We start from the raw sequence: 25192 nt of genomic DNA, 5'->3' as shown, positions 1-25192 counted from the left end.
CAGTCCAACTGCCGAGCCCAAGGTACCTCTACCTTTTATTCCCCAAAGTCCTCTGTAGTCTTCCCAACCAGCTCCCATACTACGTATTATCTTTGTTACAGGTGAGGAAACTGATTCTTCGAGGTCGCACAGCTGGTAAGTGTCTGCGAAGCCCAGAGCCTTTCCCCATGCACCTACTGCTTGAGTCCACCCTCAGGCCTGGGAGGTAACACTGGACTCAGCAAATGGAATGCGGAGGGACCTGAGCATCGTCCTGGGTTTAATCACCCTGCCAGTGAGTCAGCCCCACTGTGGGCAGCAGTGGACCCAGGAGTGGTCAGACATGGCCCATCTGTGAGCTCCTCATCGCCAGCAAAGGACCGGAGCCTGGACCAGAGCCTGTGCCTTGGAGCCTGGATGCAAGTGTTCTTCCCAAAGAACGTTAAAGGACGGACTCACTGCTGTGCCCCAGAGCCACGCCCAGTGCATTTGGGAAGCATCTACTCCCCAGGGGGCTGGAAGAGAAAGGAGCTCTGGGACATAACTGCTAGGACCCCAAGCTTTGAATTAGGGGAAGAGGATCAACAGCCCCTGGGAAGCGGGCAGCCAATACCTTCAGACTGGAGAACAGTGAGCACCAGATTAAGGGAAGATTAATGGGTGTGATGTCATTCCCTAAAAACTCCCAAGGTGGCTCTTCTGGCTCTATTATTATTTACACTCTCGACCTGCCCTAGGCTGCTCTCACGGTTCACTGTCATCTGGGACCCCCTGCTCAGGCAGCAGAGGGGGGACAGAAAGGGAGGGGGAACCACAACCTCCCAAGACGTGTGTGAGGGGAGACCCAGGATGGAGTGGGGGATCAAGTTGTGACACAGCCATAAGATGGGGTTGTAAGCAGCCGTTCACAGTCACTTTTTTTTTTAATTAATTAATTTATTTATTTTTGGCTGTGTTGGGTCTTGCGCGCAGGCTTTCTCTAGTTGCGGCGAGCAGGGGCTACTCTTCATTGCGGTGCATGGGCTTCTTATGGCGGTGGCTTCTCTTCTTGCAGAGCACAGGCTCTAGGCGTGCAGGCTTCAGTAGCTGTGGCATGCAGGCTCAGTAGTTGTGGCTCGCGGGCTCTAGAGTACAGGCTCAGTAGTTGTGGCGCATGGGTTTGTTGCTCCGCAGCATGTGGGATCTTCCCGGACCAGGGCTCGAACCCGTGTCCCCTGCATTGGCAGGCGGGTTCTTAACCACTGTGCCACCAGGGAAACCCCACAGTCACGTTTTTGACAACTATTTGGTGACGTAAAGAAGAGCCTACGGAGATGGTTTCCATCACCACACACAGTTGCACCACTGGGAGGACACATGCCACTGTTGTTAGCCACGATGGTATCTCAGAGCGCTGCAATTAACAGCGGTATTTATTTTTCACGCAGTTCTTTATTTTCTGATCTGCTTTACAACTATTTATTTCTTACATAAGAATGAATGTAAAGAAAAGGTAACGTCAGGAATTCCGTGGCGGTCCAGTGTTTAGGACTTTCACTGCCAAGGGTCCACACGGCGCAGCCAAAAACACAAAAGGGAAAAGGTAATGTCTAAAATGAATGTGAAGGTGACCTTAAAGAGTCAGACAGACGTGGGTTTAAATACCAGCTCCACCATGCAATAGTTGGATGATCTTGGACGTAACTTGTCCCGCAGAGCCTAACTTTGATCATCTGTAAATTGAGGCTGCTTAAAGGAGATGTTCGCACAAAGTTTCTGATTCACACTGTCGCTGTCCTTTGAACAGCAGGTGCCCTCCTCCTCCTGGTGGACTGTCCCCTGCCCCAGGGAAGACACCGCCTGGCACTGCCTGCAGCAGGGGCAGGTTTGCCTGAGTCCCTCTCTGCTGAGGCTGGTAGCAGAGAGAAGGGTTGCACTGGGAGCCTGTTGCTGAGTGAAATCAAAAGTTGTGAAACCCCTGGGTTGCTTGCTTCCTTGTTTGAAAGAGTGGTTGATTCCATTTGAGGAAGAGGTTACAGGAGGGAGGCTCTTGGGACAGAAACAAAGGCTGTACACATGGGCTGCTTCTCTCACGCACTTATCTTCCCCAGAAATCATCCTTGACTCTCTCTGGATACAGCTGTTCTCTGCACTTCCTGAGGAATCCAGGCACTTTTTTTTTTTTAAATAACAGCTTTGTTCAGATATAATCCATACACCACACAATTCATCCATTTAAAGTGTACAACTCAATGGTTTTTAGTATATTCAGAGTTGTACAACCATCACCATTATCAAGTTTGGAAGATTTTTATCATCCTAGAAAGAAACCCCTTACCGTTAGCAGTCACTAATCTTCCCCGCAGCCCTATGCAATAGCTAATCCACTTTCTGCGTCTATAGATTTGCCTATTTTCTATCTGAATCGAATCATACTATATTGTCTCTCTTGGCTTCTTTCACTTAGCATAATGTTTTCAAGGTTCATGCATATGGTAGCATGTATCAATACCTCATTCCTTTGTATCACCAAATAATATTCCATTGTATGGACATACCACATTTTATTTATCCATGGTATTAGGCATCCTTTTGAATTTAATATATTAACTGTAAGAATAGCTTTGATCTGTTAAGTACCTACCATGTGCTAGGCACTTGACCTAATTTCTAATCTAGTCCAGGGAGGCAGGTCTATTTCTCCAATCACACTGATAAATTAACTGAGGTGTAGAGGAGAAGTGTTCCATCCAAGGTCACACTAGTGACAGAGCTGGGATGCCAAAAGGGTTGGCCTGGCTCCCAATTCTTACTGCCCCACCCCACCCCGTGTACTACGCTCTCTCCTTCCAGTTCTTGTTCTGAAGCCAGAACAAGAAAGAATCCACTCATTCCTTGTTGGATCATTCTTCCAACAAGTCCTAACTGGCACCACATGCATGGCAACCAGGCACTAGTCCCTGAGCCTAGTGAGACCCAGATGCTGCTTCCTGGAGCTCCCTGTTGAAGGGAGGAGAGGTGGTCATGGCAGGGGCCAGTCTCCAGGAGGGGTGTGACCAAGGCCTAGGAACTCAGAGCTGCCAGAGAGCCCAAGGAAAGGTTTTTACAGGAGATGACATTTTGAGCAGGACCCCAGTGGACCAGGCAGATTTCCCTGGCAGACAGGGTGAGCCCCCAGTGTAGAAGAACTGGTGTGCTCACAGATCCTAAACCAGAAACCTGGGTCCACAGGGATGAGTTCTGTGTCCCTGGAGGTGGGAGGTAAAGAGGGCAGGGGAGAGGTTGTATCACATTGCTGACCGCCTGGATTGCCAGCCTGGACTCTAGGCTTTGTCCTATGCCTGATGCAGCAGCTCAATAAACATTTATTGAATGAATGAATGAATCTGCCTGCCAGCCCCTCCCCCTCAGTCCTCTCCTGGCTAAAAGGGATAAAACAAATAAAACACCTGGTGTGTTCCAGATTCTCCGGTCTCGCCCACCCGGTCCCTCACCTATCCCCCTTTGCTACCTACCTCCTCTCCGGTCATCAGTAAACAAAGGAACAAATGCTCAAGTGCTCTCACTGCGTGCTAGGCAGTAGAAATTACCTTAAATTCTCACAATCGCCCTCAGGGATGCAGGTGAGGACGCTGTGATTGAGAGTGGCTAAGGGACTTGCCTGGCTGCTGAAAGGTAGAACTGAAACTCACACCAGACTTTCTGATTCCATCTAGTGCTTCTAGTTTGTGGGGGGGTCAGGGGGGAGCGTTGCAATAGGGGTAGGGGTGGGGTAGACAGAAAGAGAAGGCAAGGGAAGGGACTGCTGGGGGTCCTCAAGCCCAGGGCCCAGGACCAGGTGGCCAGATCGCAGTCTGAGGGCTCCTGCCCCACCTCTGGGTCCAGCTGCCATACCAGGATTCCTCCACTCCACCCCTGCGTCCACTCCCCAAGGCTGGGGCTGGGACAGGAACACGCAGGCACGCATGCATGCACATCACGACAGCCCCAAAGACTGCAGAGGTGGAGCAGCTATCGCCTTAGGCAGAAAGGCTTTATTTTTTATTCCATTATAATAGCCCTCTTTATTTGTAAAAATCCAGATATAAAATGTATTCTTTCAGTCTTTCTGAGTTTTCCTTTTTACAAAAACAAAAAGGCACATAAAAACCTTCCCCGATGTTGTTCCCACAGACGGATGTTTCTCGGGCAGCCCTCCCCCCTCCCCCCAAGGCTTTATTTTTTATTTTATTTATTTACTTACTTACTTACTTACTTATTTATGTATTTATTTATTTATTTATTTTGCGGTACGTGGTCCTCTCACTGTTGTGGCCTCTCCCGTTGCGGAGCACAGGCTCCGGACGCGCAGGCTAAGCGGCCATGGCTCACGGGCCCAGCCGCTCCACGGCATGTGGGATCTTCTCGGACCAGGGCATGAACCCGTGTCCCCTGCATCGGCAGGTGGACTCTTAACCACTGCGCCACCAGGGAAGCCCCATGCTTTATTTTTTAAATAAAATTATTTAATATATAATTCAATATATTATAAAACTATTCCCCAGAGGACGTCTTTATATAATACCCAAAGTAAATAATCATCTCCCTCTTGAAGAGGAAAACATCCCCAAAAGGCTTCATCAGAAATCCTCTGGTCAAGCAGGCTAGCTGGTTCCCAAGGCCCTTCGGGTGGCCTCTTTGTCACTGTTCTTAAAACCTTCTAGGGCCTCCCTGGTGGCGCAGTGGTTGAGAGTCCGCCTGCCGATGCAGGGGATACGGGTTCGTGCCCCGGTCTGGGAGGATCCCATGTGCCGCGGAGCGGCTGGGCACGTGAGCCATGGCCGCTGGGCCTGCGCGTCCGGAGCCTGTGCTCCGCAGCGGGAGAGGCCACAGCAGTGAGAGGCCCGCATACCGCAAAAAGAAAAAAAAAAAAAAAAAAAAAAACCTTCTAGAACGTGAATTCCAGGAAGAACCTCCAACTCCAAGACCCTCTCCTTCTATAGGTGGGAATACTGATGCTCAGAGTGGAGAAGGGTCTGCTCAAGGTCACTCGGCATCAGCGGCAGAGCTGGGGCTCAGTCCAGGGTCCCCCACCCAACCCGGTCTGCCCCTCTTTCTCCCCAGGCTCATTCCCTAACAAGGCTGGGGCTCTGCCAGAGAGCTGGGAGCCACTTCTGAATGCCAGGTGGCAATGCAGCCATGACAACCTAACTCTTCACCTGGAAACTTACCCAGCAGCACAGGGCCCAGGCACACATGGGCTTCAGAGACAAAGAGGCCTGGAGAAGCAGGGGACACACCCTCCCATCACATTACCCCAGCTCGGGCCAAGCATCTGCCAGGGCCATGCGCTTCCTACCCTGAAACTAAGAACTTGCACGTGACTTTGCTTCTTGTCTTGCCGATAAGAAGGCTTGGTGGACAGTTAAATATGTCTTTTTGTTTTAAGAAAAAATAATGGCTACTTAATACAAGTAGCCCGGGTGGGCAAAGTCTTTCTGGACACGGGGTGCTCAAAGGTGAAGGAAGATGACACGTCCTCGGGGCTGAAAAGGGAGGGCTTCTGAACTAGGCGACCCCAGGGGGGCTTTCTTTCTGCCAGCACTCCCGGTACACCAGGAAAGGGTGGACAAACGTCAGAAGAGTGACGAGCACCAGCGTCACATTCACCTGGAGGGAGAGGAAGCAGTGAGGCAAAGTCCACCACTAGTGGAGGGTCCAGAATTCTGCCGGGTCTATCCTCTACCTTCCACTCAGACCCCATGGTGCCCTCTGGGATGAACTCTTGGTTATTTTCCATTCTGCCCCATGGAGCAGGGTGGGTGGGGGGTAGGGGAATATTATATGATGCCTTTTTTTTTGGCCGCACCCCGTGGCATGTGGGATCTTAGTTCCCTGACCAGGGATTGAACCCTCGCCCCCTGCAGTGGAAGCACAGAGTCTTAACCCTTGGACCGCCAGGGAAGTCCTAATGCCCTTTACACAGATGAAAAAACAGAGGCCTAGAGAGTATTCAGTGACTTGGGAAGCTGTGTCACGTTAACCCTTTGGCTTCAGAGACCCCACCCCCACCCCCAGCACAAGGCAGGGTACTCCCACTGACCTCAGTTTGAGAAGCAAGACCAAAGATGTACCCATGCGAAGAAATGTTCCTGCAGGGACCACACCCAGGCCACCCAAGCCAGGTTGGGGGTGCCCCCTGCTGGGGACCAGCACAGTTGTCCCAATCTGGACATCCTTGCTGGTCTAAGACCAGGGTCCCCCAACCCGCCACAGTACTCACGTAGAACGGGTCATTCTGGAGGGGGCCTTTGATGAGGGTGAAGATGGGGAACTGGAGCAGAGACACGACAGCCGACAAGGCCATCACTAGCCCAAAAAGCTTCCCAAAGTGCTCTGAAGGGAACCTGGGCAGAGAGACAAATGAGGTTCCAGTGAGCTCTGGGGACCCTCCCTCCATGTAGGGGCCTGGCTGTGGTGGGCCTTGGTCAGGCCCCTGCTCCCCTAGCCTAAGCCTGCTTTCACCCACCCACACCCACACAGCTCCCCTCCTTCACCTTTGCTTAGTTAGGCTTTCAAACGACAGAGCAAAGAGATGGCGCCATGCTCGATCCTGGGGAAACAGCAGGGACCCAGACACAGGCTGTGCCCCGGGAGGTCTCAAGGAAAAGAGACATGAATAATTCCGCTCTATGCTAGATGATGCACGCCCTATCAGAGGAAGCAAGAATAGAGAGGCACAAGGAAAGAAAGACGCTTTCTTTCTGCTCTTCCCTGGGAGAGCTGGAACAGAAGTGGGCTTTGGAGGGTGAATAGGAGTTCACAGGGTAGACAACCGAGGCAGAGGGGAGCAGACATGAAGAGCTTTCATGTACATGAAGGCTCTAACCCTCCCACCAGCCTCCACCTCCTCTGTACCTGCTCCCAGATGCTGTGTGCCTCCTCTGGCCACCTCTGGTCCTCACCTCCTGATTTCTTTGCCCCCAGCACACCTCCCTTTGCCCCAAGGGTGCCCCTGTCATGTGACACATACCAAGCCCACTTACGCGAGGGTGAGGAAGGCAGCGTTGCCCCCGTAGAGGAAGGAGCGGTTGATCACTTGCAGCATGAACGTGGCGTACTGCAAGGGGAGGACAGGGATGGAGGCGCAGAGGGCAAAGCCCAGGCACAGCAGAGACGTCAGGACCAGCGAAGGCACTGTTGAGCCCAGGGCCGCCGCCGAGGCCGAGGAACCTGGGCCAAAGAGCAGAGCAGAGGCTGCGTGGATGCCCGCAGGGGGGTCATCCTGAACCCTCTCTCCACACATGCCCCATCTCCAGTCCATCAACAAATGTTGATAATTCACTTCCTAAATATCATTCAAATGTATCCACTCGTTTCCAACCCTGGCGACTCATCCTAATTATAGGCCAGCATCACTAACTCATAGATTATCACAATGACCTCCTGACAGGGAGGGACCTCAACCCACAGTCAGATACTCTGGGTAGCACCATGGGTAACAGCAAAAGACTGGAAACCAACCAAATCAGCAGCAGTAGGGGAATGCAGCGCCAACTATGCTGCAGTCACATAACAGAACTAGGCAGGGGTTAAAGGCAGAAGGAGGGAGCCTGGCTGTGGGGCACACCCAGGACAGAGATTTACATAAAGAAAGCTGCAGGGGGCTTCCCTGGTCGCGCAGTGGTTGAGAGTCCGCCTGCCGATGCAGGGGACACAGGTTCAAGCCCCGGTCCGAGAAGATCCCACATGCCGCAGGGCGGCTGGGCCCGTGAGCCATGGCCGCTGGGCCTGTGCGTCCAGAGCCTGTGCTCCGCAACGGGAGAGGCCACAACAGTGAGAGGCCCGCGTACCGCAAAAACAAAAAAAAAAAAAGAAAAAGAAAAGAAAAGAAAGCTGTAGGACAGGGTGTGCGATTCGCTGCCTTTTATCTAAGAAAGAAAAACTATACATACATACAGAGTCTGTCTTTAAGGAAAAGCAAAAACAATTACCTAACGAGGGAAGGAATGGAGGACAGGGAACAGAGAAGGAAACTAAACTTCTTTGACTATATCTTGTTTCATAGTTTTGGCTTAGGAATGTCAATGTTTGATATGCAAATGTATCTAAAATAAAATAATAGGAAGAAAACAAGCAAAGCAATTCCAAAAAAAATCCAACAAGATGAAACCAATGAACATAACTTTATATCAAGTTGGTGACTCTTAAAATACTGTAATTTGACTGACAGCTCTTATGGGATGTATCCTCAGGATGAGAATGGAAGGAAGGAAAGAAAGGAGGGAGGCCGGGAGAAACAGCACGCAGCAATCATACTATTAGTAATAGTATTGATGATGCTAAACCAGTAATTATGCATAAAATATATTTTTAAAACACTATATATATATAGTATGTGTATATAGTATACAGTGTATGTATATACCGTATATATATTAATATAGTATATATTATAGTATTTTAGGAACCATGATTTTCAGACAAAAGGAGATACAAATGTAAAAATCAAAGAAGTAAAATTTGAATTAAAATATCAGTACTGGATACTCATGATGTATTTTTTCATCCAAAAAATTATGTAAATCTTACCTCAGAGGCCTAAAAGCAATGACAATCCAGGAGAATTAGAAACCTTAGCATCCAAGTTGCAGTCTGTAAATACCATTTCTCATTTAAAGGGACCCAGGGCTATTTGGAGAAATGGCTGGTTTCAGGTCTGGGCCAGGAAACATACCCAGTGAAATGGACCTGAATATCTCCTTGTGCCAGAAGGGAAAGACACTCTCTAAAACTAATGGGACTATTTTGTTAAGGACACAGATACTGGATTGGTAAAGTTGCCAACAGTCAAAGATGAGATAATTTGAGCATCAAGAAGAATTGTGATAGAAATGGATTGGAACATGTCAAATATATTTAAAATGAGATTTTAAAAGAGAAACTATGGGGCTTCCCTGGTGGCGCAGTGGTTGAGAGTCCACCTGCCAGTGCTGGGGACACGGGTTTGTGCCCCGGTCTGGGAGGCTCCCGTGTGCCGCAGAGTGGCTGGGCCCGTGGGTCACGGCTGCTGAGCCCGTGCGTCCGGAGCCTGTGCTCCGCAACGGGAGAGGCCACAACAGTGAGAGGCCCGCGTACCGCAGAAAAAAAAAAAGAAAAACTATGAGTGGTTACCCCTGGAAGTTTCTAAGGCACCAACTCATTTTTCTAAAACTAGTTAATAGAGGAAAAACCATGCATTTATTTCAGGGTAACGAAATAGTTAATAAAGGAAAGTTTTTCTTTCTAGAGGAATTCTAGCTATTAAAAGCAGAAGGAAAGATAGAAATAGAAAATCTCCTTTTTGCAACCCTAATAAAATAATGGGTCTGGGCACTGATCATCAATAGCTGTTAAAATCATTAGGCCTGCAGCTGATGGGAAACTTTTATAATGGGCAGATCAGACTGACAATGTCTGAACCCAGTGATCAGTCTTAACATCATAAGAACAAAACTATGGGTACCAAGGGCCTGATGACGAGAGCTTGTAGGTAGCCCACGGCTCCAGCTCCGAATTATTCTTGCCAAAAAATATTAAATATTAATATTAATAAAAATATTAATCTGCCTGTTTACAGGAAAGACCCAATCAAAGAAACATTTTTAAATGACATGAAAAGGATGCCAAATCCAAAATGGGGGAAATTTGACAGGACAAACAACCTAGTTCCTTCAATAAATGAACAACAAAGGGAAAAAAGGGGGTGGGGGACACAGAGACTTAAAAGCATCTAAAAGACACATCAGTACACTGTGTGGCCCCTGTATGGATCCGAATCTGAACAAACCAACTATAAAAAGGCATAGTTAAGACCATTAAGGAAATTTGAACAGGACATTATTAGATGATACTAAGAAATGATTAGGGGCTGTTTTACATATGATAATGATATTATGGTGATGTTTAATTTAAATAAAAGAGGTCATATTTGCTGGAGCTACAAACTGATGTATTTACAGATGAAATGATCTGATGTCTGAGATTTGTTTTAAAATACTCCAGCAGGGGTAGGAGAAGCAGCTCAGGGAAGTGAGGAGTGGGAGAGATGAAACTATAGGGGTAAAGGGAATTCCCTGGTGGTCCAGTGGTTAGGATTCTGTGCTTTCACTGCGTATGCCCAAGTTCAATCCCTGGTCAGGGAACTAAGATCCCGCAAGCCGTGAGGCACAAGGCCAAAAAAAAAAAAAAAAAGAGAGAGAGAGACCTCAGCATGGCTGCTCCTCCGTTCATGTCCAAGGATCACGTCCAAGCTCCTTGGTAAGATCCCGCAAGCCATGAGGTGCAAGGCCAAAAAAAAAAAAAGAGGGAGAGACCTCAGCATGGCTGCTCCTCCATTCATGTCCAAGGATCACGTCCAAGCTCCTGGGCATAACACTGCCAGCCCTTCTTACCTCCGTCTTTCCAGCCCCCTCCCTACCACCTCTCTGTGCCCTGGCCAGCCCGAATCACTTTCTGGGATTCCTCAGATTCCTTAATGTTTCACTCTCCCCTTCACCACCTTGACTCCTCTGTACTCCTGGGCCACTCTCCCAAGGCCCTCCTCTTCATCTTCTCACTTCTTTATTCTTCCTTTAGGTCTTGGCTTAGATGCCACTTCCTCCAGGAAGACTTCCTTCCCTGACACCCATCCCATCCCCACCCAGAACAGGTTATGTGCCCTTCTTTCTGTTTCATAGCTCCCTGCAGGTTTACTTCACGGACTGTAAAGCTTGATTCCTGGCATTTCTCCACTCTCTAGACTGAGAACAGCTTCTTGACAACAAGGACATATCTGTCTTGTCCGTTACTGAATCTAGAACTGTGATTGGCGTATAATTGGCACTCAGTGACTAGTGGTTGGATGATGGATGGATGGGTGATGAATGGACAGATGAGGGATGGATGGATGGATGGATGAGGGATGGATGGATGGATGAGGGATGGATGGATGGATGGATGGATGGATGAGTGAGGGATGGATGGATGGATGAGTGATGGATGGATGAATGAGTGAGGGATGGATGGATGGATGAGTGATGGATGGATGGATGGACAGATGCAAGTAGAAAAGGATTTAGAAGAAAAGAGAAGATGGGTGTGGAGGAAAATAAAGATCTCTCCCCTCCTGGCTCCCTGATCCTCTGGAACCCAGGTCTCACCTGTCTTTCTTGCTTCCTCCTGGTACTTGTATTTAAGCCGATCCATGAGCAGGCCATTCCAGGGGGCACACAGCACTCCAAAGAACTGTGTGATGGCAAAGGCATTTGTGTAGGTGCTGACTGCAGAGGGCAGAGAGGGGTTGGGCGGTAAGAACACTCCAGGAGTGACTTACAGGAGAGGACCCTCCCACCCGGCCCTTGCCCTGCCTGACCCTCCTCGCCACACCCCTGCTCAGACCTTTCTCTGGAGCACAGAGCCCTGCCGAGCTTAGCACCCCGCTGCTCGAGGTTCTAAGTCCCCAGCTGTGATGCTCAGATGTGCTGCCTCCCAGCCCCGTCACATACCTAGCACCCTGTCCCCACTGGCCAAGTTGCTCAGCAGAGGGTTGAGGGTGCCGATGAAGAGGTAGTGCCACAACTGTATCACAGACAGCCACACCAGGTGCCAGGCAAAGCGCCGAGAGAAAGCGTAGCTCCAGAAAGAGCGGGGTTCCTGCTGCTGCCCTGGTCTTGGGATCTCTGGTGGGAAGAGGAAGATATGGGCAAGAGTTACAGTTAAAGCTGGAGGGCAGGGATGGGCAATAGTGTAGGGGTCTTGATAGGACAGCCTGAGGTCTGAGCTCACCCGCTCTTCTGGCCTTCCTGGGCACACCGCCCCCTCCACGCATCATCCTGTCCCCACCACCTTGAATGAGCCTCCCACGTGCTCTGCCTGCCGAAATCTGATCTATCGCAGCTTGGACTCAATGACGCTTCTTGCACTAACACTCTCCTGATCCTTCTCAGCCAGGATGATGAAAAGAAAGACGAAAGGAGAAAGTTAAAGATGAAGGTTCGTGGCGGACAGCTAGTATTTCAGCTGATCCATACCCCCTTCTTTTCTTTCAGTACCAGGATCCTGAGTCTCCTCCGGAAATCTCCCCCTGCCCTAGTCTTCATGGTCCAGATGGGACTGTGAATTAAGCACTCCATTCCTCACCCAAGGCTGACCAATTTGATCATTCTCCTCCAGAGGCAGACTGGCTGTGATTTTAGACTGGGGTCCCCAGAGGCATCCTGGTTCTGCTCCTCCTGGATGGAGCCTGGCAAGTTCACTTTGCCCTTGCTTTTGTGAACTTCCCAGAATCCTGTTCTCGTTTCTACCTTAACCAGCAGTGGTTTGTGATGTTTATAACCAAAGACCCAAAACAGACAGAGGAGAGAAAGGAGGCAGTGATGGAGATGGGACAATGAGAGAGGGCAGACCCAGCGGACCTGCAGAAATGGGGACAAATAAGGCAGACTTAGGAGTGGGGGGAAGGGAAGGCAAATGTTGGAAGACTGGCTGCAAGGGGAAGGGGTATGATGAGATGAGAAAGAAAAGGGGGACAAAAAGGAGAGATGAGACAAAAATTTTGCCCCTCTCTGGACTGCCTATAAACTGAGGGGGTTGAGAAGATCCTGCAGGTCTTTTCCCTACCTGTCCTTTCCTGATTCTGAGTCCCTGGGAAAGCTTTGGAGGTGAGCAACCAAGTTGGCTGTGGGGAAAGGCCAGGTTCTGGAGGGGAAATGGGTTAACCAGTAGGGTTCACCTTCCTTTGGTGAAATGAACTCCTTTGAAAGCTCCAGCTTTGGGGACTCAACCGTTTTCTTATCTTCCTCTCCGGGGCGATCCCCAGAGCACAGGCTGTGGAAACAGAAGCCCCATCAGCCTGACCCAAGAATTGTGAGCTGAGCCTCAGATTCAGGCTGGGGTGGCGGCGGGTGGGGGTGGGGGGGAATAGTACATTTCGCTATACATTGGAATCACCTTTTCACAACCCCAATGCCCAAGTCACAGCCCAGACCGATGAAATCAGAATGTCTGGGCATGGGAGACAGGCTCCCATATTTTTTAAAGATCTCCAAGTAATCCCAGCAATTCTAATATGCAGCAATGTTTGGGAACCACTGAAGTGCAGGAATAGGACAGGCCTGGGTTCAAACCCCAATTCTGCCTCTTCCTGAGGCTGTGCAACATGCCTCAGACCTAACTCTTGTGAGCCTCCTTGTTCTCATTTGGAAAATGGAGATAAGTATGTGTATCTCAGGACTACTGTGAGATGAAGTCAGAGCACATGAGGCTGCCAAACAGCAAACAAATGCCCTCTCTCTACTGCTTTGATGAGTGACGGCAAAAATGGTTCCATTTCTTCCCCTCCTCTGTTCTCCACCCTTTGCAATACAGCTCTGGCTATTTCCCTGTCCCCTCCATTTGGGCTGGCCTTGTGAGCTGCTCAGCCAAGACAACCCAGCAGAAGTGATGTTGTGACAATTCTAAGCTTAAAACTGAAAAAACCTTGTGCATTTTGGCATTTATCTTGGAACCCTGAGACCACCATGTGAAGAAGCCCAAGCTAGCCTGCGGGAGGATAAGAGCCATGTGACCCAGAAATCCCTGCCACTCCATATGGCCAGACAAACCCCATGTGAGTAAGGCCATCCTAGACCAGCCAGCCCCCAGCTAGCCCACCAGATGATCAGAGGCATGAGAAGCCTTGTCAAGATGATTCAAGTAGCTCCCTGATCAGTAGAACTAGCCAGCTACCCATAGACTTGTGGAAATAATAAATGCTTAATGTCTTAGGCCATTAAGTTTTGGGGTAGTTTGTTATGCAGCAGTAGCTAACTAATACATCCCTGGTCTAGTCCTCCTCTCCTGGGACAGGTTTCCTCTGCCTTACCATGTCTGTCCCATCCCTGCTTCCTACTCAAGGTGAGATGGGGGGCTCTGGGCACACCATCACCAGCTCATAGTCCTTACCCATAGCTGTAGTTGGGGGGCACCGGGTAGGGGATGTGCCCCCGGGGCATCAGAAGGAAAGTACGCCCAACATGCCAGGCACTGCAGACAGAGATGAAGATGAAGGAGGCCCTGAGACTGATGCCCTGTTCATAAAGGAGCTGCAGAAAAAGGAGAGGAAAGGTCAGTGTAACAGCCACGTTCACAGCAACATTATTCACAACATCCAAAAGGTGAAAGCAAATCAAATATCCATCCGCGGATGAATGGATAAAGGAAATGTGGCACATACATACGATGGAACATTATCCAGCCTTATAAAGGAAGGAAATTCTGACACCTGCTACAACATTGATAAACCTTGAAGACATTATGCTAAATGGAATAACCCAGTCACAGAAGAACAAATACTATATGATTCCACTACTGTACTACCTACAGTGGTCAAATTCACAGAAATAGACAATAAGACGGTGGTTGCCAGGGGCAAGGGGGAGATGGGGGGGTACCCACAATGGGGATTATTGTTTAATGGACATAGTTTCAGGTTTACAGGGTGGAGAAGAGTTCTAGAGATGGATGGCGGTGATGGTTGTAAAACAACACGAATGAACTTAATGCCATTGAACTGTACACTTAAAAATGGTTAACCTGGAAAACTTTACGTTAGGTGGGGTTTTTTTGCCGCGCAGCAAGCAGGATCCTAGTTCCTTGACCAGGGATCGAACCCGCATCCCCTGCAGTAGAAGTGCAGAGTCTTTTTTTTTTTTTTTTTTTGGCAGTGTGCAGTCTTAACCACTGGACCACCAGGGAAGTCCCTGGGTGTATTTCATCATACAAAAAGTCAGTGTAAGAATTAGGGGCTGAAACCTGTTTCTAAGAATGAGTCTTGGCCCAGGCTCTTGCCTTCCACCCTGGAGGCTGATTATGGATGCCTGGTGCTCCCCAGCAGCAGGGGAGATAAACATGGGCTACTGCTCTCTTTTACCTTAATGATAAGGAAGACTGCCGAGGAAGAGTCAAATGCTCCATTGTACATGGTGATGATGGTTGAGCGGTGTTTGCCAAATAGGTTCCCGATCTGGAGAACACACGATCAGCCTGAATCACTTTTTTATCTGTGAAATCTTTCCTGTGCACCCGGCAAGTGTCAGGCCCTCATACCCAGACCTACCCTCCACCCCAGGAGCTACCACCCTGGCTTGGGCCAACCCCATCAGAGGCAGCCAATGTAGCAAAGTGCTTCTCCCTCCCTCCACCCGCCCCAACCTCCAGCCAGGTGCCTGTGATTAGGGCAGGCTCACACCTGCAGGTTGGTGATCAGAAACAGGATTCCTCCCACGGTGAGCATGGGCATGGCCAGGAAGAGCAGCACAGCTGAGTCTGGAACAATCCAAGACAGAGATGGGGAGGTGTCACAGTGCAACCCAAACATGCAGCCCCGAACTCTGGCCGCCACCTGCTCCCTACAATCCTGGGCTCAGGGCCCCAATTCTAGGCAGCCTCCCAGCATCCTCCAAGGATCTTAGGGTCCTGGTCAAGACTCCTTCACGTGCCCCTGCGGAGGGACCCTGCAGAGGTCTCCTGAGACACCCTCTTCCTCACCAAAGATGACCCTTGGTCTCTGGCAGGGTGGATGTCTCCACAGAGAGGCACGACTCAACCCACCGCCCCCTTCCCTCACTAAACCACAAGCAGCCCCTCTATTCATCCTTGACACTGTGGGGGAGAGAAGCCTGGATTCAGTCCCTGAGCCCAGCCTCTAATTCACTGCTTTGAGCTAGATTCTGAATCTGTGACTCAGTCGTTTCATCTGATGAATGGGAGTAACAGTCCCTGCTCTTCCCACCTCACCAGGCGCTGTGAGATCTGAGTGTCTTTCTTTTGTTCATTAAACTTTGAGCATTTCCTTTGTGCCAGGCGTTGTGCTTGGCACTGGAAATGCAGGATGAATAAATACTTCTTGCCCTTGGAAAGACTGGCATGCAAAAAAATCATTCTAATAAGTCTGGCAAGTGTTGGGTAAGAAGAGCAGAACTAAAAACAACTAAAGTGCCAAGGACTAGAGAGCCCTCTGTAAATTAGTCTTTCCCAAGTCACAGCCTTCTTTCTGTCCACCTTCATGATTTGGGCCATAACCCACACCTGTCTTATTTGCTAAAAGAAATTTTTTTTAAAGTTGACTCACTTTTCTCCAAAAGAAATCTATTATTTTTAAAGGAAACTTTATATTGGGAGTTCCCTGGTGGCCTAGTGGTTAGGATTCTGGGCTTTCACTGCCGTGGCCCAGCTTCAATCCTTGGTCGGGGAACTGAGATCCCACAAGCCACTGTGGCACGACCAAAAAAAGAGAAAACTTTATATCGCTGGTATAAATGAAAAGCAACTTGTGCTGCTTGTTGTGAGTAGGAGGCAACTGTAAAAATAAATACAGTGAAAACACTGTTATTAAACTGTAACTGAACGCAGTTGCCTTCAGAATGTTCAAAGCCTGATACCTGCTCTTGTCATAGTGTTAAAATCATCCCAGCCCCAAACCAAGACTTCCATGCATGAAATCAGAGGGCTGAATGAGAAATAAAAAGGGAGTAACTCTCCCACCAGGTGATTCAATATTAATGCAGCACTTCTCCAAAGTAACTATTATCCTAGTAACTTTTGTTCCATACCTTGAGAAGCACTGTAAACTTGCTCATTTTAGAGCATTCGCACTCTTTACCATTCAATTTCTGTCTCTATAAAAGGTACGTCTTCAAATGCACTAAAAGTTGGTTGAGATTCCTTTCACAATAGCATGCTTTTTCCAAAACCAAAAAGCCCTATTTTAGGGGGGAAGGGAATATTGTGACTCCAGTGATTCACAAATGTGAGCCAAACATACCCAGCCATCACCTCCACATTCAGCCACTTGAAAATCATGTTTAGGCTTTTAGGTAAGAAGACAGTTTGATGAGCACAGTGGTTTTTAAATAACTGGCTTGAGGTGCCAGGCTACCTCATGAGATCTGCTCAGACAGAGACCCTCAGTCAGCCTTGCGTTCACTGAACACAAATGAAGTAACAGATTCAGCACAGGTACTAGACACAGGAGAGTTAGGTACCTTTACTTCCTAACCCCAAAACTGAGCCACGTAATCTGACACTGGGGAGGAATACTGGAAAGCATCTCTTGGCCTCTATAACTGAGATGCTAGCAAAGAGCACAGCCAGGGTCCCAGGACCCCTTCCCACTAACTTGCTCTGTGGCCTTTGGCTAGTCTTTGCGAAGGGTCTCTCTCTGACCTCAGTTTTCTCCTCTACATAATGGAGGAAGTGGGGAATACACCAGACTGGAATTCCCAGACTTTGGGAATTGTATACACTTATAGACCAGTAAAATCTGAAAAGAAAACTTCTGACTACACTAGAGTTATCAGTTTGTACCCGGCTAAGTCAGGATATTTTCAAAAACTGCCATCCATATTATCATTTCATTAAAAAAAAAAAAAAAAAGAGAGGACATTTAGTACATAACAAAAGGATGTAATCTTTTGAATAAATTCTTCTCTCTGAAGCAATCCCTCCACTGCCCTTATTTTTTGCATGCCTCACTAAACTGTTTTTTTTTTTTTTTTTTTTTTTTTTGCGGTAAGCCGGCCTCTCACTGTTGTGGCCTCTCCCATTGCGGAGCACGCGCTCCAGATGCGCAGGCCCAGTGGCCATGGCTCACGGGCCCAGCCGCTCCGTGGCATGTGGGATCTTCCCGGACCGGGGCACGAACCTGTGTCCCCTGCATCGGCAGGCGGGCTCTCAACCACCGCACCACCAGGGAAGCCCTCACTAAACTGTTTTTATAGACCAGCAATAACTCTCTCAAGGACTCTTTCCAGCTGAAAGTCTGTGGATCTCTGAATACCTGTGGGGGTCAGTGCATCCTGCCCATCACCTTCTGCACCTGCCCATCCACCAGCTGCCCCTGAGGTTGTGTCCCTCCCGACAGCACTCACCTGCAGAGATGAAGGCTATCGTAAGCGTGGCGCTGGTGTAGAGGAATCTGGAACACAGAACGGCAGATGGAGAATGCGGTCAACAAGAGAGAAAGCTGGAGGGGAAGGGTGCGTGGAGCCGAGGTCCTCCCACCTAGAAGTCCCAACCAGCCAAGCCCTTGAAGAAAGGGGTTAGTGCCTCATGTACAAATCATAATCTTGAGTTCTAATTCCTCTTGCTGTGTGACCTTGGGCAAGGCACTGCCCTTCTCTGGGCCTCAGCAGCCTCTTCTATAAAGAGATGTTTGTGGATGGACCTAGAGACTGTCATACAGAGTGAAGTAAGTCAGAAAGAGAAAAACAAATGTCGCTTATTAACGCATATATGTGGAGTCTAGAAAAATGGTACAGATGAACCCGTTTGTAAGGCAGAAATAGAGACACAGACGTAGAGAACACGTATGGACACCAAGCGGGGGATGGGGGTGGGATGAACTGGGAGATTGGGATTGACATATATACACTAATATGTATAAAACAGATACCTAATGAGAACCTACTGTATAGCACAGGGAACTCCACTTCGCTGTATAGTAGAAACTAACACAACATTATAAAACAACTATACCCCAATTTAAAAAAAAAAAAAAAAAAAAAACCCAGAATCTAACCATTTAAAAAAAAGAAAAAGAGATGATTGGACTGACTGATCTAGGCCCTAAGCTTAAAGTTCTAGGATGTTATTGTTTAAGGACCACGATCCCAAGGTTACGGGACTCTCTTAGAAGCATGGGGTAATAAAAGCAGTGCTTAAGTGTGATATTCTGATTTATAATAAGAAATACATATTTGGTCCAGGTCCCCAGTCCCTGACACAGGGCTCCTAAGACCCTTGTAAATTCCTACATGATAAGAGCCCTAGGAACATCTTTTTCTTTTTGGCGGTACGTGGGCCTCTCACTGTTGTGGCCTCACCCGTTGCGGAGCACAGGCTCCGGATGCGCAGGCTCAGTGGCCATGGCTCACAGGGCCAGCCGCTCTGCGGCATGTGGCATCCTCCCGGACCGGGGCACGAACCCGTGTCCCCTGCATCGGCAGGCGGACTCTCAACCACTGCGCCACCAGGGAAGCCCTAGGAGCATCTTTTATTCTAATGAGGTGACCCTGGATGGGTCCTGGATGGGGGCTGCTCACCAGAAAGACTAGCCATAATTAGATGCTTGGAATTTTCAGCCCTGCCCCCAACTTCTCCAGAGAGGGGACAGGGGCTGGAAATGGAGTTAATAATTCATCATGCCTACATGAGGAAGCCTCCATAAAATCCTAAGAGTATGGAGTTTGGGGAGCTCCCTGGTTGGTGAACACAGCCATGGACCAGGAGGGTGCTGCACCCTAACTCCACAGGCACAGAAGAGATCCTGGGCTCGGGACCCTCCCTGACCTCGCCCTATGTGTCTCTTCATCTGGCTGTTCATCTGTATCCTTTATCATATCCTTTAATAAACTAGTATATGTGTTTCCCTGAGTTCAGTGAGCCCTTTAGCAAATAACTGAATCCAAGGGGGAGGAGGTCACAGGAATCCCAGGTTTGCAGCCGAGTCAGACAGAAGCTGTGGGTAAACTGGGGACCTACCACTTGCAGTTGGCATCTGAGGTGGAGGGCAGTCTGCTGGGACTGAGCCCTTAACCTGTGGGATCTGATGCTATATCTCCAGGTAGACAGTGTCAGAATTGAGTTAAATGATAGGACACCCAGCTGGTGCCACAGAATTGCCTGGTGTGGGAAAGGCTCCCACACATTTGGTGACCAGAAGTGCAGAGTTCTGTGTAAAAGTAAAGGAGAAACACAGGTGGGAAGCCTGGGTTTTTCTTAACACACTAAAGGCTGGAGAAGAGGGAGTGGGCAAAGAAGGACGGGAACGAGGAGGAGACAGGTGACCAAGTTCCAAGAGTGACTGACAGAGTCATCGTGCACCCAAAGGCTTAGAGAGCCAAGGACTTGCTTTCCTGCCAGGCTGTTTCCTGGTCCAGCCACCCTCCGGTCCCTCTGACAACTAGCCTCTCACGTGCCTCCCGGGAGGCGCCGGCTCTGGGTCCTATCAGCCCCCGCCCCCCGCAGGCCGCTGCTATGCGAACCTGGCCAGCTGCAGTGGAACCCTGTGGAGCCAGCAAGTCCCCTACCCTCCGGGACTCATCTGCATGGGATGGACCCCCACGGCCTCCCCTCCCGTCAGAGGGAAACTGAAATCCCACCTGCATGGGATGGACCCCCACGGCCTCCCCTCCCGTCAGAGGGAAACTGAAATCCCACCACCGGAGACACTCAGGACACCTTACTACCTAAGCTTCTGGAGAGTGACGGTGGTGGTGAGGAGGAGGAGGATGAGTCACTCGGGTATCATGAGGACAAAGTTCCCTGGCATGAAGGCAAGGGTAGTAATTCTATTTTTATTTTTATTTCTTTATTGGCCACACCGCCCGGCATGTGGGATCTCAGTTCCCCAACAGGGATCAAACTGGTGCCCCCTGCACTGGAAGCGCGGAGTCTTAACCGCTGGACCACCACCAGGGAAGACCCGGGAGTGACAGTTCTAGGCTTTGCTCATTTCATAACCCTGCCCCAGGCCGGCCCTCACAGGAAGTAGGCCTGGGATCCTGTGCTATTCAGCACATCCTATAGCAGGCAGTTTCACAGGCAACAGAGGAAGGAGGTGAAGAAAGGGAAGCAGGGGTGTGGGGAATAGGGAAGGTCGAGACAGAGTCCACACCCTGGGCAGTTTCTAGCAGTTGCCTGGCCTGGGTCTCCCTCCAAACAAAACTGCTGCCAGAATTCCTCTTGCCCCACCCCTGTTCAGATCCCCTTGGGACTTACATGGCTATGAGGCGGGCCACGGTGGTCTTGAAACGGTCAAAGATGTAGCCAGTGGGGAACGTCATGAAGTTATTCATGAAGGACGCCAGGGTGAAGATGAGTGAGAAGCGCTCGTCCTGGGCTTTGCAGTCTGGAGGAGAGAAAGGCAGATCTCAAGAGCCCAGCGTGGACGGGCCAACCTCCCATCCATCCCAGCCTTCCTGCCAGGCCGGCACCCAGCCTGGCTCCCGTCCAGGGCAGCCTCTTCCATCTCGGACAGCTTGCCTGGTAGAATAAGTTCTCTCTTAGATGAGTGGAGACGTGACTGCCCCTAATTACCTCTTGGGAGCCGGTACTTCCCTCCCCAGGGACCTCCGAGACCAAGGTTGAGGGCAGGGGCAGCTGACACTCCCTTCCTCTCACCAGAGACATGCTGGCAGAGGAGGCAGGGGGTGGAGTCCTTCCGACCCCTTCCCACCACCTGGGAACCAGACTCAGCTTCCTAGAGAAGCCCTCCTCCCTTACCATCCAGCCCCGTGGCATTGCCCATCAGCCTGGCATTCGGTTCACACAGCTCCTCAAAGTAATGTTCTGTTTTGAAGACAAACACCAGGGATGCCCAGCCGAAGAGGACGCCCGCAAAGCTGAGGCATTCCAGCAGCCCCGTCAGCAGGGTGGCTACACGAAGAGGCAGGCTCGGGTCCTGCATGGTCCGAGGTGGAGCTGATCCTCAGATCCCACTGGTGGCCTCCTGGGCTGACCACAGGAGCTGCAAAGCCCGGCTTTTGAGCACTTGGAAAATTCCTTTGGCAGGCGCTTCTGTTCAGGTGGCTCTCTGGTGCTGGCTGTTTCAGGCCTGACTAAAAACCATCAGTGGGCGATTCCCTGGATCCTGTAAAATAAGGCAGAGGCTGCTTGGTACACAGGGCTGTGGGAAAGGCAGAGGTGGACAAAGGTTCTTTGTGGGATAGACAAAGAAGCCAGGTGTTAGAAACAGCTACACATGCCTCTCCATCCCACAACTGGCAACAGGTGGGGAAGCTGGAACGAGCCCCAGTTCTGGAGACGGTCCACTAAAATAACAGCAGCAATTGTAAGCCAGGAACAGGGGGTAAGAGACTTCACACAGGTCCTCACAAAGCCTCACAATAACTTGGCAAAGTGGGTGTTTTCTTATCTTCAGTTCACTGACAAAAGCTCAGAGGACTTTGTCAACTTCCCAAGGTCACACGGTCTGGTTAGTCACGTCGCAGGCCAGTCTAAGGGCAAAAACATACCCACCTCCACACGATCCTCCGTGACCCTCGGCTAGGGCTCCCAATAACCCCCTTCCCAACGCCTCTCCTCACATCACCATCTGCCAGGAAAGCACCCAGAAGCCGCTCCCCACCCCCACCCGCTCCCCCGCCAGCACGTGGTCAGCGGCCCTCCCAGCAGGGGTGCCCCGAGGTCTGCCCAGCCACAGAGCCCCTGGCCTCGTCCCCGCGGCCCCGCCGCCCGCACCGCCGGCCCCGGCCCCGGCCCCGGCCCCGAGCCGCGTCCTACCCGCTGGCCTCCGCGCGGAGCTCTCGGCGTTCGCCGCGGTGCACCTTGCCAGGTTTAGATTCGCGCCTCCACTCGCCCCTCCCAGTTCCTCCACGCCCCCAGAGATCCCGGAAGGGCCGGGATGGGCGGGGCCAGAGAGGTCCACCGCGACCCGCTCTCCATCACTTCCTTCTTCTCTAGCTTTCACAATCCCTTGCTCTTTTGGACCACGCCCTGAGACCTTCCCTCCTTTCACTCTAACCCCCAGCATCTGTTTCCCTCTCTTGATCCTCTTGCAGCCTCTCAGCTCCTTTGCCCCTCCTCCCTCCCCTGACCGAGATAGTTTTAGTTCTGTTGCGCACGGACAGGCAGCCCCACGGAAAAGATCACACAGTCGCAGCACACACAGACGGCTCAACACACACACACACACACACACACACACACACACACACACACACACACACACACACACACACTCTCTCTCTCTCTCTCTCTCTCTCTCTCTCTCTCTCTCTCTCTCTCTCTCTCTTCCTTTTGCTCTACCAACACCACGCGGGTGGGCACAGAATACGTTTCTCCCCATTTGCCCAGGAGCTCAGTCCTTTCTCCTGACCTCATGCTCCTAGCGCTGCCAGCAAATCCCAACACGGAGTCAGAGAACCAAGAGCCGGAACTAGACAGTGCAGACAGGGAAAAAAAAAAAAATGGTGGCTGGCCTTTCAGTGACTGTGTTGCCTGCCATTCCACTACCTGTGGCCGACCAGACGGTGCACCCTGAGGGGAATTCAGGATGGAGAAAACGGGATTCTGGCTCTAGATAGTTAAGATCTTTTTTTTTTTTAATTTTTGGCTGCGTTGGGTCTTCGTTGCTACGCCGGGGCTTTTCTCTAGTTGCAGCGAGCAGGGGCTACTCTTCGTTGTGATGCGCGGGCTTCTCATTGCGGTGGCTCCTCTTGTGGTGGAGCACAGGCTCTAGGCGCACAGGCTTCAGTAGTTGTGTCATGAGGGCTTCAGTAGTTGTGGTGCAGGGGCTCAGTAGTTGTGGCGCATGGGCTTAGTTGCTCTGCGGCACGTGGGATCTTCCCGGACCAGGGCTTGAACCCTTGTCCCCTTCATGGGCAGGCGGACTCTTAACCACTGTGCCACCAGGGAAGTCCCAGTTAAGATCTCATGCAGGAATAACTGCAATGAGCCAACATGCTTGCCTCTTCCCATACTTAGAAAAACGCTAAAATCATGACCTTGAGACGTCTGTTTTTGTGACTGGCAGTAATCTTTTCCTGTCTGACTACATGGGCTGTTATCGTTATGGTTATCGTTGTTGTTGTTTCTCCAGCAAAAACGTTTAGATATCTGACTCCTCCCTGACCTCTTTGGAACAGTTTCTCAGAGCCGAGAGGCTGCCTCCCAGGCTATAGTCCTCAGTAAGGTCCCCGAATAAAACATAGCTCACAACTTTTAGGTTGTGCTTTTTTTTTTTTCCAGTCCCCAACAGCTTTCCAGAAACCACCCCCTGGAGTGCTGCTCTGCCTTTTCACCACCAAGGACCCCTTTGATTACTCCCTGCCTCACCCCCAGCCCAGGTTCTGAAAAAGTCAACCTGCCAGACTTTGTTGATTAAATATTCATTCATTGCTCCATTTTTTATTAATCAAAGACATATATAATTGCCCATCGGAGCTCGTGATCAGCATGAGCTAGCCAGCTGAACCAGCGGCGCTGCTCTCATTCTGGCCCAGAGCGAGTGAACTACTGGCTTCCGTGGCCATTTCCCCGTATAGAAAGCTGAATCTGGGGGAGAGCTGCTTGTATATTCAATGCAGTCTACAGCCCCCCAAGCCCAGCCTCCTGGATTCCCCCTGGGGCCCAGGGACTCAAGCTATTCCAAGCCCACCTGTCTTTTTTAATGCAGAAGAATTAAGAGATTAGGACAGTGGAAAACCAGAACCAGGGAGTATTTTCCAGATTGCTACCAAAACACAAAGGATAAAGTGTGACCACCCAAGCACGGGCTGCATAAGATAGGGGTGGCTCTGATCCTATACCCTGGTACTCACGAGTTATATAACCCCAAGCCAGCCCTTTGGAAGCCCCACCTGTAAGATGAGGCTGATTAATTACATGAATTGTCACAAAAGAAGTAGGAGATGGGTTGATGAAGCTATGGTAGTCAGTAGCCAGACTGCCTACGGATAGTACTGGGTTCTCCGGGGTCCAGGTATGCAAACAGAGCCAGAGAAGCAGCCTTGGGAGGGGTCTTCAGAGGAACTTGCCCAAAGTCACTCTGTGAGTGCTTTAACACTACCAGACTTCACATCGGCTAATGGGACATTAGAGAAAATAAGTCTTTTCTTAAAAAAAATTAATTGGTGGGGGAAAAAAAAAGAAAATATAGCAGCCCTGGACAAATAGGACTTAAGATGCAAGATTTTCTATTTTACTGTGAGATACAAAGACACTGAAATTAATTCAAGGCCTATCTCCTGCTCCGGCTTACATTTTGGTCTCCTGAGGACCTGGGGGATCAGTGAGTGTAGAAGCAGCAAGGGAGGAACACAAAAAGTCAAAGCAAAGAGACAGAGATTTTAGAATGTCAATCTGCAGGAACCGTCAGAAAGGCCCAGCTCCCGGGGCTATCTGTGCATCCAGGACTGGAGCTCGGGGCCGGACGGGTTGTCGGGGCTCTGTCCACCTTATCCTGTTATCTCTCTCTGGCTCTCAGTGGCCCCCACCTGCCACCCGCATCTAAGTCTGCAGAAGGCGCTCCCTCTGGTAATGTGACCGTCTTCCTGAAACCGTTGGGATGGAATAATAGAATATTCTTTGAACCATTCCCGTTTTATTTGGTTCGAGTTCCAGCATCTAGCAGAGGCAGATGCTATTTAGATCACTCTCAGGCCTCACTCCGATGAGGATTAGTGTGTAACATCAGAGAGAGGAGTGATTATAATAAGATCTGACCGTGCGCCTG

The 25192-nt window shown here is 50.1% G+C and overlaps 1 protein-coding gene across 2 annotated transcripts; it reads right to left on the bottom strand.

Moving 5' to 3' along the window:
* Positions 1-694: 694 nt before the first annotated feature.
* On the bottom strand, positions 695-22347 carry SLC43A3 (solute carrier family 43 member 3). Of its 2 annotated transcripts, XM_082626687.1 has the most exons (14): positions 22240-22347; positions 21220-21586; positions 20716-20845; positions 17865-17911; positions 15185-15261; positions 14867-14959; positions 13900-14039; positions 12689-12783; positions 11463-11636; positions 11118-11237; positions 6984-7170; positions 6221-6344; positions 4883-5607; positions 1389-4654 (listed from the first exon to the last, which is right to left on the bottom strand). In XM_082626687.1, exons 2-13 carry the CDS (start codon positions 21401-21403, stop codon positions 5506-5508), a joined length of 1473 nt encoding a protein of 490 aa, XP_082482813.1. In that variant the 5' UTR covers positions 21404-21586; positions 22240-22347; the 3' UTR covers positions 1389-4654; positions 4883-5505. The 2 variants fall into 2 exon arrangements, with proteins under 2 accessions (XP_082482812.1, XP_082482813.1); XM_082626686.1 differs by lacking the exons at positions 1389-4654; positions 4883-5607 and adding an exon at positions 695-1372.
* Between the last annotated feature and the right edge of the window lie 2845 nt (positions 22348-25192).

The sequence above is a fragment of the Mesoplodon mirus genome, assembly GCF_964341445.2.
Source record: "Mesoplodon mirus genome assembly, chromosome: 7".
Lineage (NCBI taxonomy): Eukaryota > Metazoa > Chordata > Mammalia > Artiodactyla > Ziphiidae > Mesoplodon > Mesoplodon mirus.
Note: the sequence above shows the minus strand (reverse complement) of the source record. Positions and strands in the feature narration are given on the sequence as shown.

Bases quoted from the DNA above. Each gene is read 5' to 3' on its own strand.
- SLC43A3 (XM_082626686.1), bottom strand. From the start codon at position 21,403: ATGCAGGACCCGAGCCTGCCTCTTCGTGTAGCCACCCTGCTGACGGGG. The intron at 20,846-21,219 runs GTAAGGGAGGAG...TCTCTCCTCCAG, and splicing joins CAATGCCACGGGGCTGGATG to ACTGCAAAGCCCAGGACGAG. The intron at 7,171-11,117 runs GTGAGACCTGGG...TCTTTGGCCCAG, and splicing joins GGAGGAAGCAAGAAAGACAG to GTTCCTCGGCCTCGGCGGCG.